At 33.9% G+C, this 14,889-nt stretch overlaps 1 protein-coding gene across 1 annotated transcript; it reads left to right on the plus strand.

Moving 5' to 3' along the window:
* The first annotated feature begins 2,168 nt into the window (after positions 1–2,168).
* On the plus strand, positions 2,169–6,222 carry LOC131143971 (uncharacterized). Its single transcript, XM_058092323.1, has 3 exons — positions 2,169–2,406; positions 4,740–5,431; positions 6,088–6,222. Exons 1-3 carry the CDS (start codon positions 2,169–2,171, stop codon positions 6,220–6,222), a joined length of 1,065 nt encoding a protein of 354 aa, XP_057948306.1.
* Positions 6,223–14,889: the final 8,667 nt, after the last annotated feature.

The raw sequence follows: 14,889 nt of genomic DNA on the forward strand, positions 1-14,889 counted from the left end.
AAGTTGCAAGGTCTTCAATGGTGCTCTCATTAACTTGAGTCAGACCCTCATTGTCAATGATGGCTGGCTTGAGGACGTGAAACACAAGGTGCACTAACAAGACCCTAGGGTTTTATCATAGAGAAATTGGGGAAATAGAGAGAATGGAAAATAGAAAGAGAAAATAGGGTTGATCACTTTGAGGGGATCTGCCTCCAAATCAGCCAAAGGCTATGAATTATATTATTACTTGCATGAATACATACATACACACATACATACATGTCAACGGAACAGCAAACAAAAAAGCAAAAGATTTCTTTCCTTAATTCAGCCCACATTTATTTTCTTATATTTCAATTCATTCTTTTGTAAAATTAGCATATATTTAGTTTACATGTATAGGGCTTGACAGATTATAGTTTACTTGTATAATTATATAATATACAGAACTCAAGGCTAATTCATTCGGCCATTCATAACATGGTATCAGAGCCAGCCGACTGCTAGGTTTTTTTTTTCCCTTTTCACTTTTTTTGTCTTCTCGATTTCGCGGCTGTTGTGGTTTTGTTTTCACTTCTTGAATTTTTCTCTGTTCTTTTGGTACTTTTGTGGCTACATGGCTGTCGGCACAGCAAGTTTCTGGGTTGCCATTTATTCCTCCAGTTTATGTCCTTGTGATTCTCGGCAAGCAGGCACAACAGGTTTCTGCTTTGCCACTTATTTCTCCAGTTTCTGTTGCTGTTTGTGACTTTTAGCAAGCAGGCTTGTGACTTCTGGCAAGCAAGCACAGCAAGTTTTTGGTTTGCCACTTATTTCTCTAGTTTCTGTTGCTGTTTGTGACCTTCGACAAGCAGGCAACAACTTTCTGTTGCTGTTTTCTGGCACTTATCTTCTCGGCACAGCAAGTTTTCGGTTCAAGATTTAATTTTTTAGTGCAGGAAGGCCGTTCCTCTTTGTACCTGTGTTGTTTATTTTGAGCTTCTAGATTTTCTGGTGGTCTATTTCTTTCGGTAGAGTCTTTCTTTTTTTTTGGGCTTCTCGATTTTCTCCATTATCTTCTCAGCATAGCCAAGTTTTCGGGCAATAATTATTCTACATGGGCTTTTCAGTTTGAAATTTTCCTAAAGGGACAAGATCTTTGGGGTCATATTGATGGCACAGATTGTGCACCCAATCCTGATAAATCCAAGGAATCCGCAGCTTGTCCTTCATGGGCTGTTCTTGATGTTCATATTATGTCTTAGCTTCTTGGCTCGGTTGAGCCACATATTGTCCCCAACTAGTGGCCTTATTGCACCACTCAATCCATGTGTACTTTTTTAAAAACAGTATATCATCAAGATAACGGTGCCCGTCGTTTTTAGTTAGAGCATGTGATTGCCATGTTTCAACATGACAATCGTTCCATCTAAGACTATTATTCGGGGTTTCTAACTCTTTGGAATAAATATTCAAATCTGGTTACTATAGATGTTCTTGTGGCTTCTCTTCCCATTATTCAACATCTTCACGAGACTAGTCGTTGTGATCACTTTCTTATGAAACTTCGCCCCAAGAATGAATCTGTTCGCTCGTCTCTGCTAAATCGCTCTCTTGTTCCTTCACTGGATGTTTGTTTTGGTGAGTTACTTCGTGAAGAACAATGGCTCAGTATTCAAGTTACTCTGGCACAATCTCATGGTACTTTCGGGCCTGTCCTTGTCGCTTATGCTGCTCTACTATGAGGACCGCCTGCGCATTCTAGCACTTTGAAGTGTTTTACCTGCAAAGAATTTGGACATATCGCTGCTAATTGTTCCAAAAAATTCTGCTCTTATTGCAAGAAGAAGGGTCACATTATCAAAGAATGTCGTATCCGCCCGCAGAATCATGCTTTTGTTGTTTGTTTTATTAAAAAATTGTATGCACCTGGTATTACAGAAAATGATTAGTTTTTCAGTTTATTTTTTCAGTTGAGTTCTGTTAGTTTCTGTTCTAGTTTTTCTTCTTCTGTTTTTCCTTTCTTCTTCTTCCTTTGGATATATATATATATATATATATATATATATATATATATATATATATCAGAGGTCTCAGTTGTACGTTGACACACATTGAATAAGAGAGAAAGATTTCTTTTCTTGCTTAACTGCTGCTATACTCTGTTACATGGTATCAGAGCAGAAAGATTGAGAAGGTCCACTGCAATGTCTACTTCATCCATTTCAATGAGCAATATGAATGAAGAAAGTAATCCATACCACTTACAGAGTGGTGATTCACGAGGCACAATGCTGGTTTCGAATGTCCTCACTGGGGAAAATTATCACACATGGAGTAGATCCATGATGATGGCTTTGAAGGCGAAGAACAAGATTGGGTTTGTAAATGGAACAACTGTCAGACCATCCTCAGCAGATGCTTCGAATGCTATGTGGGAAAGATGTAATAATATGGTATTTTCTTGGATCATTAATTCAGTATCAAGAGAAATTGGGGCTAGCATTATTTGTTCTCACACTGCCAAGGATATGTGGCAAGATCTCAAGAACAGATTTACACAAGGAAATGGACCAAGGATTTTTCAACTTCAAAAGGATTTATCCAGTTTAGTTCAAGAAAATATGTCGGTAAGAGATTACTATACGAAATTTAAATCTTTATGGGATGAATTGGCTGCTTATAATCAGATTTCTACTTGTTCTTGTGGTGTTTTAAGAACATGCACTTGTGATGCTATTCGGGAATTCTTGAAATATCAAGATAAGCAATATGTTATTCAGTTTTTTATGGAATCAAATGAAAGTTTTTCACATATTAGAGGACAAATTTTGATGATAGATTCTCTACCAAAAATAAACAAAGTTTTTTCTTTAATAGTTCAAGAAGAGAAACAGCGAGAGATCTGAAAATCTGGTGTAATTGATACAGTTGCCTTTATGAGCAAAATACCAGAATCAAATTTTTCAGGCCACAAAACTACTTCTGGTAATCATTTTTCTGAAAATCAGCAGCAGCAGTAGAGGAGAGCAAAATTATTTTGCACTCATTGTGGATTGAATAATCATACTATTGATAAATGCTACAAAATACATGGGTATCCTCCAAGTTATAAATTCACCAATTCTCGACAGAAGGGAAAGTCTTCATCAGTTAATCAAGTCACAAGCCATCCTATTGATGCAAATTTTGAACCTTATAACAAACTGCCTTTTTCTCAAGAAGACTGTCAGAAATTGTTAGCTTTAATCCACTCACAATCTAATGAAACCATCAATCATCAAGCAGCTAATGTTGTTTCTAACATTCTTCCACAAAATACCCAAGGTATGATACTTTCAAGTTTTCCTTCAAGTTGTTCAGTATCCTCATCAACATCCCAACATCTTTGGATCGTAGACACTGGTGCTACAGATCATTTTATTCATTCAACTGATATGTTTACCTCTATTACAAAATCGTTAGACACTACTGTCATGCTTCCAAATGGATATACTGTTCCAGTCACTCATATTGGCACAGTTCAATTGTCTGAAAGTTTAATTCTCAAAGATGTACTTTGTGTACCATCTTTTTCATATAATTTACTTTCAGTTAGTAAACTTACTTCATCTCAAAAATGCAATTTTATTTTCTTACTTGATGTTTGTTTTATTCAAGAATTTACCCCATGGAGGATGATTGGGATTGCTAGAAAATTTGCTGGGTTATATATTTTGCAACAATCGGCTGTTCATGCTGTTAGTTCTTCACCAAAATCAACCATTGTACATTCTGTCATAAACTCCAAAATCTGGCACAACAGATTAGGGCATCCTTCCTTGTCTCGTTTGAATTTTCTTTCAAAAACTGTATCAGAGATTAGTTTCCCAGATAAACTAGATAATCATTGTACAGTTTGTCCTTTAGTAAAACAGAAAAAGCTTCCTTTTGAAATTCATTCATATAATAAAAGTTATCTTTTTAATCTTGTTCATGCTGATATCTGGGGGCCATTTTCTGTTCCAACTCATAATGGGTCTAGATACTTTCTTACCTTAGTGGATGATCACTCCAGATTTACATGGACCTACTTAATGAAGCAGAAATCTGAAGTTACAAATTTTTTTACTGTTTTTTACAATATGGTTGAAACACAATTTGAGACAAAGATTAAATGTATACGATCTGACAATGGTTTAGAGTTTAAAATGATAATTTTTTTTAATTCAAAAGGAATTTTGCATCAAGTTTCATGTGTAGAAACACCTCAACAAAATTCTATAGTTGAAAGAAAACATCAACATTTATTAAATGTAGCAAGAGCTTTAAAATTTCAATCAAACATTCCTTTAATTTTTTGGGGAGAATGTATACTAACTGCAACATATATTTTCAATAGAATTCCATCATTGATTTTGCAAAACAAGTCTCCACATGAAGTTTTGTATAATTCAGCTCCAGCATATAAACATTTCTTTGGTTGTTTATGCTATGCATCAACCCTTGTTCAACACAGATCAAAATTTTCACCAAGAGCAAGAAAATGTATGTTTATAGGTTATCCATTTGGTATAAAGGGCTACAAGCTTTATGATTTCGAACAGAAAACTTTCTTTGTTTCTAAAGATGTCACATTTCATGAATCCATATTTCCTTTTTCATCTGATTTCAATATGATTTCTACACATGAACATTCATTTCAGTCCATCACACCTTCAGAAAGTTCTATTACAGTTTTCCCCAATCCAGTTTCAGATTCTAATGAGAATATAATTTTCTCTAACCATTGACATCAGCACTTCCTACTCCAGTTTCTGTTGTTCCATCTAACAATAATTTACCTTTCCATGATATAAATCAATTTCCACCCTTGAGAAAATCAACTCGACAACACAAACAGCCTGGTTATTTACAAGCTTATCATTGCAACTTAGCTACTTTTAAGTCTCAATCATCTACCAGGGATCCTGTTAATATCTCAGGTAATAAACATAGCATTTCTGAAGTACTTTCTTACTCCAGATTATCTGAATCACACAAAGCATTCTCCATTGCTATTTCTTCTGATTTTGAACCTGTCTTTTTTCATCAAGCTGTTCAGCATGCTCCTTGGAGAGCTGCTATGTCTGCAAAATTGTCTGCACTTGAAATGAATAAAACCTGGGTTCTCACAACATTACTACCTAATAAAACTCCCATAGGTTGTAAGTGGGTATATAAAATCAAATACAATTCTGATGGTTCAATAGAAAGACATAAGGCAAGACTTGTTGCTAAAGGTTATACTCAAATGGAAGGCTTGGATTTTTTTGAGACATTTTCACCTGTTGCAAAGATGGTTACTGTGAGGTGTATTTTATCACTTGTTGCAATACATGATTGGCATCTCCATCATTTAGATATTAATAATGCATTCCTATATGGGGAATTAGATGAGGAAGTTTATATGAAGCCTCCCCCAGGCTATCTTAGTAAGGGAGACAAAAGAGTATGTAAATTGCAAAGATCTTTATATGGTTTAAAGCAAGCTTCAAGACAATGGAATTCAAAATTCAAATCCGTGCTGTTTTCAGTGGGTTTTTCTCAGTCCAAAGCTGATTATTCTTTGTTTACTAAGAAGGAAGGAGGATCTTTTGTTGCCTTGTTATTGTATGTTGATGATATCCTCTTAGCTAGTAGTGATTTAGCTGTAAAATCAATAGCTGCTGAGTTTTAAGTTGAAGGATTTGGGGTCTGCGAAATGCTTTCTTGGAATGGAGATAGCTCGGTCGAAAAAAGGTATATCTTTATCTCAAAGAAAATATTGTTTGGAATTAATTTCAGATGTTGGATTACTTACTGCTAAACCAGTCTCATTTCACATGGATCCTCATACAAAATTATCTAAAGATGCTGGTGAACTAGTAGATGATGTTTCAACTTACAGAAGACTTATTAGAAGATTATTGTATTTGACTCATACCAGACCTGACATTACACTTGTTGTACATCATCTTAGTCAATTTTTAGATATTCCTAGAATGCCTTATTTACAAGCTGCTATGAGAATTTTACGATATCTCTTATTTTGAATAAGAGAGAAAGATTTGTTTTCTTGCTTAACTGCTGCTATACTCTGTTACACCTGGGTTGTGGTGGGTGCAGGGATTTCGGTATGTGGCATCAGGCCCCATGGTCAGGTCTTCATACAAGGCTGGTGAATTCTACATCAAGTCCATGATTGATGCAGATCGCGCCTCTTCTTCTTCTTCTTCATCTTCTTCCTCTTCAGTACTCTGAAACCATCACCATCTATTATCTTCTGCTCACTCTGTGTAATTTTGGTAGTAGTGCTCTGTGTTTTCCTTCCTCACTTCCCCCTTTTCCCCACCTTGGGTGACTCAGCAGTGTAACCATATTTAGTCTCAACTCGAAATTTGATTTCAACTTCTTCATTTGGAGACATCACACTGTAATGAGTTTTTGAAATTGGAGTTGAACTTGATGAAGCCTGATTTGGCTATTGAATAATATTAAATATATGAATGCATTAACTGCCATTGATCACATGCAGATGGTCTATAGAAGGCCAGAAGAAGGCTCTCATGCTAGCAAGTCTTTGCATCATGAAGAAGAGGTCTTGCTCCTGTTATCTCATTCAAAATACATGAGCTGTTGAGTTGCAAAAAACATACTTAAAACTGGCCAAAACTATTTTAAGAACGAAAAAACAAAATATTTGTTACTATAACAAATGTATATAATTTTTTAAAAAATTTAAAGAAAAATTATATTGAAACACGATTATCCTGCCAACACATTTTAAGAATAATAAAAAGACAGCAAAACATTTACCATCGTTAAAAGCGATGAATGTAATTTTTAAAAATATAAATAAAAATGCATTTGAAAATAATAAAAAATAATTACTTATTCTATAGATAGATAGGTTTCCAGAAAAGATTACAGGAGAGAGAGAGAGAGAGAGAGAGAGAGAGAGAGAGAGAGATTTATAAAGAAATCGTGAGAGAGATTTATAAAGAAATCGTGCCTTACAATTTATTTTGCTAACGTAAAGATTTATATACTTTCCAAAAGTTGAAAGTTATCTGGCCAACGACTTAAATAAATGATATTTTATTCTAATGTGTCATTTCTAATTAATTAAGCACTAACAACAAGTGAACTTTAAGAGATAAATAAAATGCAAAAATCCATTCAGTTTTGAAAAATAATTATTTTAATTTTACTTTTTTTGTTTTCTAAAGAATTATTTTAAAAATTTATATACTATGGATAGTTGTGGCAATACCACAATTTGAAATAGGGTATGAGATATGAATCATTGGGTCAAAGTCCAAGTTTGATTTGCTAATTATTTGTAATTTTATATTATTTATATCAAATAAATAAACAACGGTGTTTAGGCACTATTTAGTCGTGAAAATAGTTTCATTTTTTTTATTTATAATTTTTAAATAATCACATAAATGCCACATTATTTTTCAATTTTCTATATCTATATAGAAAAGTGGAAAAGAATATATATATTTTTTTTTTTTTGACTTCTTAAAAATTTACGTTCTTAGAATTTAATTTGTGTGATTTTTATACATTGAATTTCTCTCAAATTTACACAAATCCGAATCCACGTCCACAATTCATTATCATAAATGCTATCTTATATAATTAAGGAAAAATTAAAAAATGAGTTTCTTTTTTTGTAATTATTTTGAGAACTCTAAATAAAAAATAAAATACCTATTTTGTAGCTAAACAAACTCTTCATTTTCTACACTTTTAGTATGAACCTTGAAAAACTAAAAAATAAGATGATTTTATATATATATATATATATATATATATATATATATATATTTCTACACTTTTAGTATGAACCTTGAAAAACTAAAAAATAAGATGATTATATATATATATATATATATATATTTTTTTTTTTTTAAAAATCAAGAATCAAGAATTGGAAATGAGAAATGTTTTCCGCAACTAAATGTGTTCCAACTTTTGGTATAGGATTAAAGAATAAAACCGAATTTAGAATGCAGAATACAAAGATATACCATTAAGATACAATTATTTAATGATATTAACTTTTATTTTAAAAGGCATGAAATTGCAATTGGTTTAATTTGTATATATGGAAAACAATTTATATTTTTCCTTTTTAGTTCTTACAAAATTTAATAAAAATAACAGTGAATCCTATTTAAATTTATCTTAGTGAAAAGCTTCTCTAATTTGAAAACATGCATGCACATTAAAGTCTTAAAATAGAAATATTTGATGGCACAAATAAAGGATGACACGAAGTAGGAAAATTGATGGCTAGTTATGGTATGTAATAATTTATAGAAATATTTTTGTAATATCGATAATAAATGTCGATTCAAAACTTCATGACAACTCTAACTCTATATAAACCACATGGCTCACACTCAATTTCATACCAAAATTCATTTTAGAAAGAAAGAGTGGGGGAAAAGAAAGAAAATGATTCTTGCTAAAGCCTTGAAGTTTATGGCCTCCATGGTGAACGGTTCATTGCTCCTAGGAGATTTCAATTCGAAAAATAATGTTGATCATGATCTACTCTTGAAGAAAATGATTCTTGCTAAAGCATAGAGTGCCGGGGAATTCTTGAACAACAATGTTGGTTTGTGTGTTGATGTGAAAAATAATAGTTTTGATTTATATTTTACCAAAATTCATATAAATCAAAATCCATGTTTCATAAAACTCAAAATTCAAGATTTCTCCAAACATAGAGGAAGCACTTTTTAGAATGCATAATAATGAGAGACACCAATAAAATGCAAGTATTTAATTAATGATATCAACTTTTTATAATCTGATCCATATACAATAAAAATTTCAACAAAATATAAGCATTTGTTTAGATAGAATAATTTTTTGTATTATAATTTTCTTCAACATTAGACGAACATTAAATAAAATTTTAGAATCATTACATCACCAATTAATGAATATATAATTCCCATATACATTTCATATTTCAATTTCTTTCAAGTATGGTACCTACCTTATTCACGTGAATCATGTTTTAGTTTTTTTTTTACTAGATATGAGATTGGGAGGAAGATCAATCACTCTAACACTTTGCTACCTCATACTTGAGGACCACATTAATTTCTTTTCAATTATTTAATTATTTTACTATGCTTTTGTTATAAAATATTTATGCGTAAAGAAAACTTTAAATTAGGAGGTGCTTCAGTTAGACCTTGATGAACAAGATTATTCTTCTAATATGTCATTTGATTATATTAATAGATCTTTGTTGAATAAAGACTTTGGGAAAGACTATATGGAATAATTAGTTGGCCATGTGGTAATGGTTGGTCATAATTAGGTCAAAATTAGAAGGTTGTATTGGTCAACTAATAAAATGAAGGTTAATCATTTGATCTGAACTAAAATATGGTATGATAACAATAACAATAACAACAAAACTAAGTCTTACTTTCTCTTAAGACTTACTTTTTGTACTATTATTGAACATGGCATAGCCTTAAGATCAATGAAAATATTAATGGCTAAGGAGATTTTGCCGAGAGCCTCCATAGCTATAGGCAAGCAAGATAAATATTTTTTTTTTCTTTTAAACTATGTTGACCAAGGACTCTCCTATACATCTCAATCACCTTTTTATTTTACTGTGTTTAGTTTATTTTATTATGTTATAATCTGTCATGTTTATTTCCTTTTTTCTTTTATACAAAAAAAAAAAAAAAAAGGAAAAGCCATGAAAATTCTTTTTAAAAAAAAATACAATTTTTTTTTTCAGAAAATAGAAAAAAAGGCAAATTTTCATTTTTCTAAAAAGACTAAAATGCCCTTAGAATAGAAAATTCATCAAAATTGTCAAAAAAAAAAAATCCCAAAATATCCTTTAAAATTCTACTTTTAGACATTTTTGATCACTTTGAATGCATTTGAATGTCCACTTTGGTTGATTAATTGTTTCATGTTCATTTGACGTGTGTGTGTGTGTGAGTCCTTGTGATAAAAATAAAGGGAATGAGGTATTTTAAATCACATTTATCTCAAACCTAAGAGGGTTTATCTAATAAAATCCCCTCTTTGGATGGCTTGTTAGGTTTTCCTTATTTGGAAGGAATTTTGCTTTAATACAGAATATAGTTAATTCATTGGACCTGTCTTTTCCACCTTCTTTCCTCCTACTTGGTAAATCTTCAATACTCTTTTCAATATCATCCTTCTCATCTTTAAGCTCTTCTACTAGATGCTTCTCTTTTCTGACCTCTCTATCCAAGAAAGGTCGCCTGGTTCTTGGCTTATCATCATCATTCTCTTCCACCTTCTGCTTCTTTTGATCATCAAATTCTGAGATGCCAATCCCAAGAGCAGCTCTTAATGTTTCCATCTGCTTCTCTTTCCTAGCAGCAATTTGGTGGGACTGAGTATCTGAAACCCAGAAAAAGCCAAAATACTTAAGTCACATAAATGATCATAAAAGGAAAAGAAAAACAAAGATAACTCAGCCAAAATCAAATTCAAAGCGCACACAGAAAAGATAGAAAATCTTCTCTTCATACGACTAGATATGATTACAGTGAGGATATCATATTAATCTGCCACAAGAATAGTCACATGAAACCAGATCATTAAGGTAGTAAGAGTAAAAAATAGGAAAAAAGACACCTTACCTCTGGTTTGACAAAAAGGCATGATGGATCTCTGATGAAGATTCAAAAATCCCATAAACCTCCCCTTACATTTAATCTATGGGACACTTGTACTCCTCCCCAAGCTTGTCCTTTTGCCAAATAGAAAGGGAAATCTATGTCTTTTTAGCAAACCATAGGGAAAGTCAATGGAATTTTGAAATATCAGAAATGTTAGGGATCTAGGAACAATAATCACATACAAGCAAAATAAGCACACAAAATAAGAACACACGTGGTTCAATCTAATCTGACCTACGTCCACAGAGCACACCAAATATATTATAACCTAGGAAAAAAATAAGAGGAGACACACACTCAACTCAATTCTTCTTACACTTTTTTCTCTCTCACCTTCAGTACGAGAACACTTCTCGCTCACTCATTTCACTATATTCACATTCACGTACAACTGCTTCATTATATAGCTATATTGATTTGATAGGAAAGGAAGGAAGTAATTGGGATGTTTAATGGGTTATTTTAGCACGCGGGCATTATCATTCCAGCGCATGAAAGCTGGCTCCTTCGTAACTCATTTTCATCTACAACTCATCCTCTTCAAGGCCATTTAATTTTCTATTTTCATTTAATCCATTTCTATTTTTTTCGTTTCCATTTCAGTTTAACAATCTCCCACTTGGAGACGGAGATACTATCTCAGCCAGTAAGTATATAGATAATAATGTACTCAAATCTGTTTTCAAACATGAAAACCAACTAAAGTTAAGCACAACTTCAGCTTTTCTATAGTCACCTCCTTTGTCAACATATCTGCTGGATCCCTGCTACCAATATGTTTTTGATTGTAGGACCAACCCAATCAACACACATTGTTTTTGAAACAACTGCAAACACACGTAAGAATAGAGACAGCCAAGCAACATAATCAAATGGAACCCAACCAAGCAGATTAGACATCACTATATGTTTTTCACTCGATATGAAACAAAAAAAAAAACCGCAGACATCACTACTACTTCTTTAATTGTATTATTATGTATTTAAACAATTGTTATTTGATTTGAGGACAATTTGTTTAATTAAGCTTTTAATTTTTTTTAATTTTAAAAATACTGACCAAGCAAGTTGTTGATTTTTTGTTTTCATTTTCTTTTTTAGGATTTTTAATTTCTATTTCTTGTTTTGATTTTCACCAATTACCAAATGGCTCCTTAGGTCTTGATTAGCGAAAAAATGGAAATAATGAAAATAGAAACAAGCATAATTTAAGCATGAGTTCCAAAAAACAATTGAATAAGCAACAGATTATATTAATCTCAAATTACTACTGCTTAAATATATACACAAACAATGAACTTGGATTTATATTCAATAAAGCTCACTGGAAAAATTGAATGATGGTTCTATAAACGAACCTTTGTATGTAGATAAGTTATAAAGAAGTTCAGCTTTACTGAGGTTATGCATAGTTTTACGGGACTTTTATGTGAATTTCATTTCTTATAATTATAGTTTTTCCTCTAATGGAAAAAAGCATAGAAATATACAGAAAAAACTCACTATATGTTTTTCACTCAATATGAAATAGAAAAAATGCATATGCAAAAACTGGATGCTTTAATCGAACCTTAATCTTGCCTAAACTCCATCACAGAAGAGCCAAAGCACACCAATGACACAAACGACCGCAGGATAGAATGACACCAATGACACAAATACTATCAGTCGAACATATCATTTGGGTAACAAAAAAGGAGAAAAATATACCTTGGCTTGCAGTCGATGTTCCCGAGTCGTTCTCGGGCCCTAAGCTTGAAAATCGAGGCCAAAGACTTGCTATCTGATGAGGCGACGAACGGCGAAGGTTGCAAGGTTGCCGGCCTACGGCAGGTTGGAGGCTTGGAGTTGGAGTCGCGTCGTCGTGGCAACTGGAGACTTGAGAATGGCCGAGTAGGGAGGTAGAGCCGCAAAGCAGAGGCAGAGCCGCAGAGTGTCGAGGACTGCCGGACTGGAGAGTGTCCGAGTGGGGAGGGAGGCAAAGCCGCAGCGGCGTAGCGTAGACGATCGAGGTCGAGGACTCGGGGGGATTTGTTGAGATTGAGAGGAAAGTAGGTAGGGGTGGCAAAACGGGTCATAACCCGTTGGGTCACCCGGACCCGTTCGTTTTAAACGGGTTCGGGTTTAAGAAAGTCAACCCATTTAATAAATGGGCGGGTCACGGGTTGACCCGTTTATACATTGATCAGCCGGGTTTGGACCGGGTCACTCAACGGGTGACCCGTTTATTTGGCTCCTATTCCTATATATATATTACACATAAACCTTAAACCCTAAATTTCCTTGTGGCCGCGGCTACCTCCTGCTAGGTTTCACTACCCTCGTCCCTTCTGCTTCGTCGCATGGGAGATGGGTGGCCATCTTCATCAATCATCATCCGGTTGCAGACTTGCACAGTTACAATATCGTTTCCTCTCCCACAAAATCCCAATCCCGACTCCACGGCTTCGCCTCTCTCTCGCAAATAGTCTCTTCTCCTACGGCATATCCTCTCGCCTCTCAAGCCCTCGACTCTCACTCTTTACTCTCTCAATCGCAACCTCACAGCCTCGCAGGTGATAGGTCAGTTCAAACTTTGACTCCGCAGTTCTCCACTCATGTCTGGTCTGATCTGCCAGAATAGATCTGGTCATTCTCGGGACTCGCCGTCGTCTCCATCCCAATTTTCGTCTCCGTCTTCGTCTCCGTATCCAGCTGACTCGTGGTCATACAGGCTTTGCTTGCTTAGTTTACTACTTTACTGAATTTGTTTGAATCTGATAAGTGAGGAAGCCGAGAGAGAGAGAGAGAGAGACTCTGAGAGAGACTGAGTGAGGAAGCTTGATACCCTTTCAACCGTGAGAGTGAGATGTGCTGAAATTTGGTATTTTAATTTTTTAAATAAATAAAAGAGATGTGCTGGGGTTTTAAAATTTTAAAATAATATATATTTTTTTAAATGGGTAACCCGTGATCCGCCCGTTTATTAAACGGGCGGGTTAGGGTTTATATGATTGGCACCCGTTTAACTTCGACCCGTTAAAGACCCGATCCGTTTACGACCCGGCCCGCTGGTGACCCGCCCAGACCCGGCCCGCCCGCCCGTTTTGCCACCTCTAAAAGTAGGAAACCGTAGAAATGCTTCTCACTTGTATAAAGGGAGTTGATCCAGTGGGGTGCAGCCTACTACAACTAGGATAAAGGACCAATCATATCTTAATACATATTAATTATATTGATTTATATATAATTTATATTTAAATTGGTTTTTCAGTTTGGTTCTATTTATGAAACCGAAATTGAATATTTCTCATTTTTTAAAATCGAAATCCGAATACCAAAAATTTGAATTCTTTGTGATTTTGATTCCATTTTCAGTTTTTCAGTCATTTTTGTATACCCGTAGTGGAGCAAGGTGACGTGGCAGGGGTATGAAGGGGGACAACGTAGTGGAGTGCAGGGGGAAGTGGCTTCCTGTGAGTTCTCGAGTGACCAGGCTATGACTATGGGGAAGCAAAGGGAAAGTAGTTGGGGTTAATTTGGGCTTGCTTACAGGCTTGCAAACACCAAAAAGGCCCATAGTGGGCCTTAAAATAAATGCCTGGCCCATATTGGATTGTCACTTAACAGCCCACAATGTGGGCCCATAGTAAGCCCTAATCACATATTAGCCCAAATTAGACTGCAATTTCAAATTGTTGAACCAACTTTGAAATATGCTTAGTATTGCAAGTGAATGCAACTAAAGAAGGTTCAATCCAAACAGCCTAATGATGAAACTTAGGACCATGAATTTCAGACCATAAATTTGGGTTTGTGTGCATTTGGATAAATTTTAATACAACTTTATATTACATCTTATTTAAATATAATACAAATTTAAATTTAAGCTCATACCCAACATTAGGTTATTGCAATTGTAACATATTGTCAAAATAGACAGCCAAGTAATACAAATAATTTTTTTTATATTATATTATTAATTAATGAATATATAATTCCTATATACATTTTCACATTCTATTTTTAAAATAAATATTTCTTTGATTAATGTTTCCATCTCTATCAATTATTATGCTACAATCTTACTCACTCGGGTGAATCATGTCTTAACTTTTTTCTTCCTCTTAAAATTTGAGATTAGCAGGAAGTTCAACTGCTCTATTACTTTGCTATCTCGATCATACTTGTGCACCATATTAATTTCTTCTCAAGAATTTAATTGTTTTTCTATTTTTTA

Source organism: Malania oleifera, chromosome 12 (genome assembly GCF_029873635.1).
Source record: "Malania oleifera isolate guangnan ecotype guangnan chromosome 12, ASM2987363v1, whole genome shotgun sequence".
Lineage (NCBI taxonomy): Eukaryota > Viridiplantae > Streptophyta > Magnoliopsida > Santalales > Ximeniaceae > Malania > Malania oleifera.

What these genes read in the sequence shown, in the direction of transcription:
- LOC131143971 (XM_058092323.1), top strand. Translation starts at nt 2,169, where the DNA reads ATGTCTACTTCATCCATTTCAATGAGCAATATGAATGAAGAAAGTAAT. An exon ending in GAATGCTATGTGGGAAAGAT is followed by an intron (nt 2,407 to 4,739) that starts GTAATAATATGG and finishes CATTGACATCAG; the next exon opens with CACTTCCTACTCCAGTTTCT. An exon ending in TTAGTAAGGGAGACAAAAGA is followed by an intron (nt 5,432 to 6,087) that starts GTATGTAAATTG and finishes TGGTGGGTGCAG; the next exon opens with GGATTTCGGTATGTGGCATC.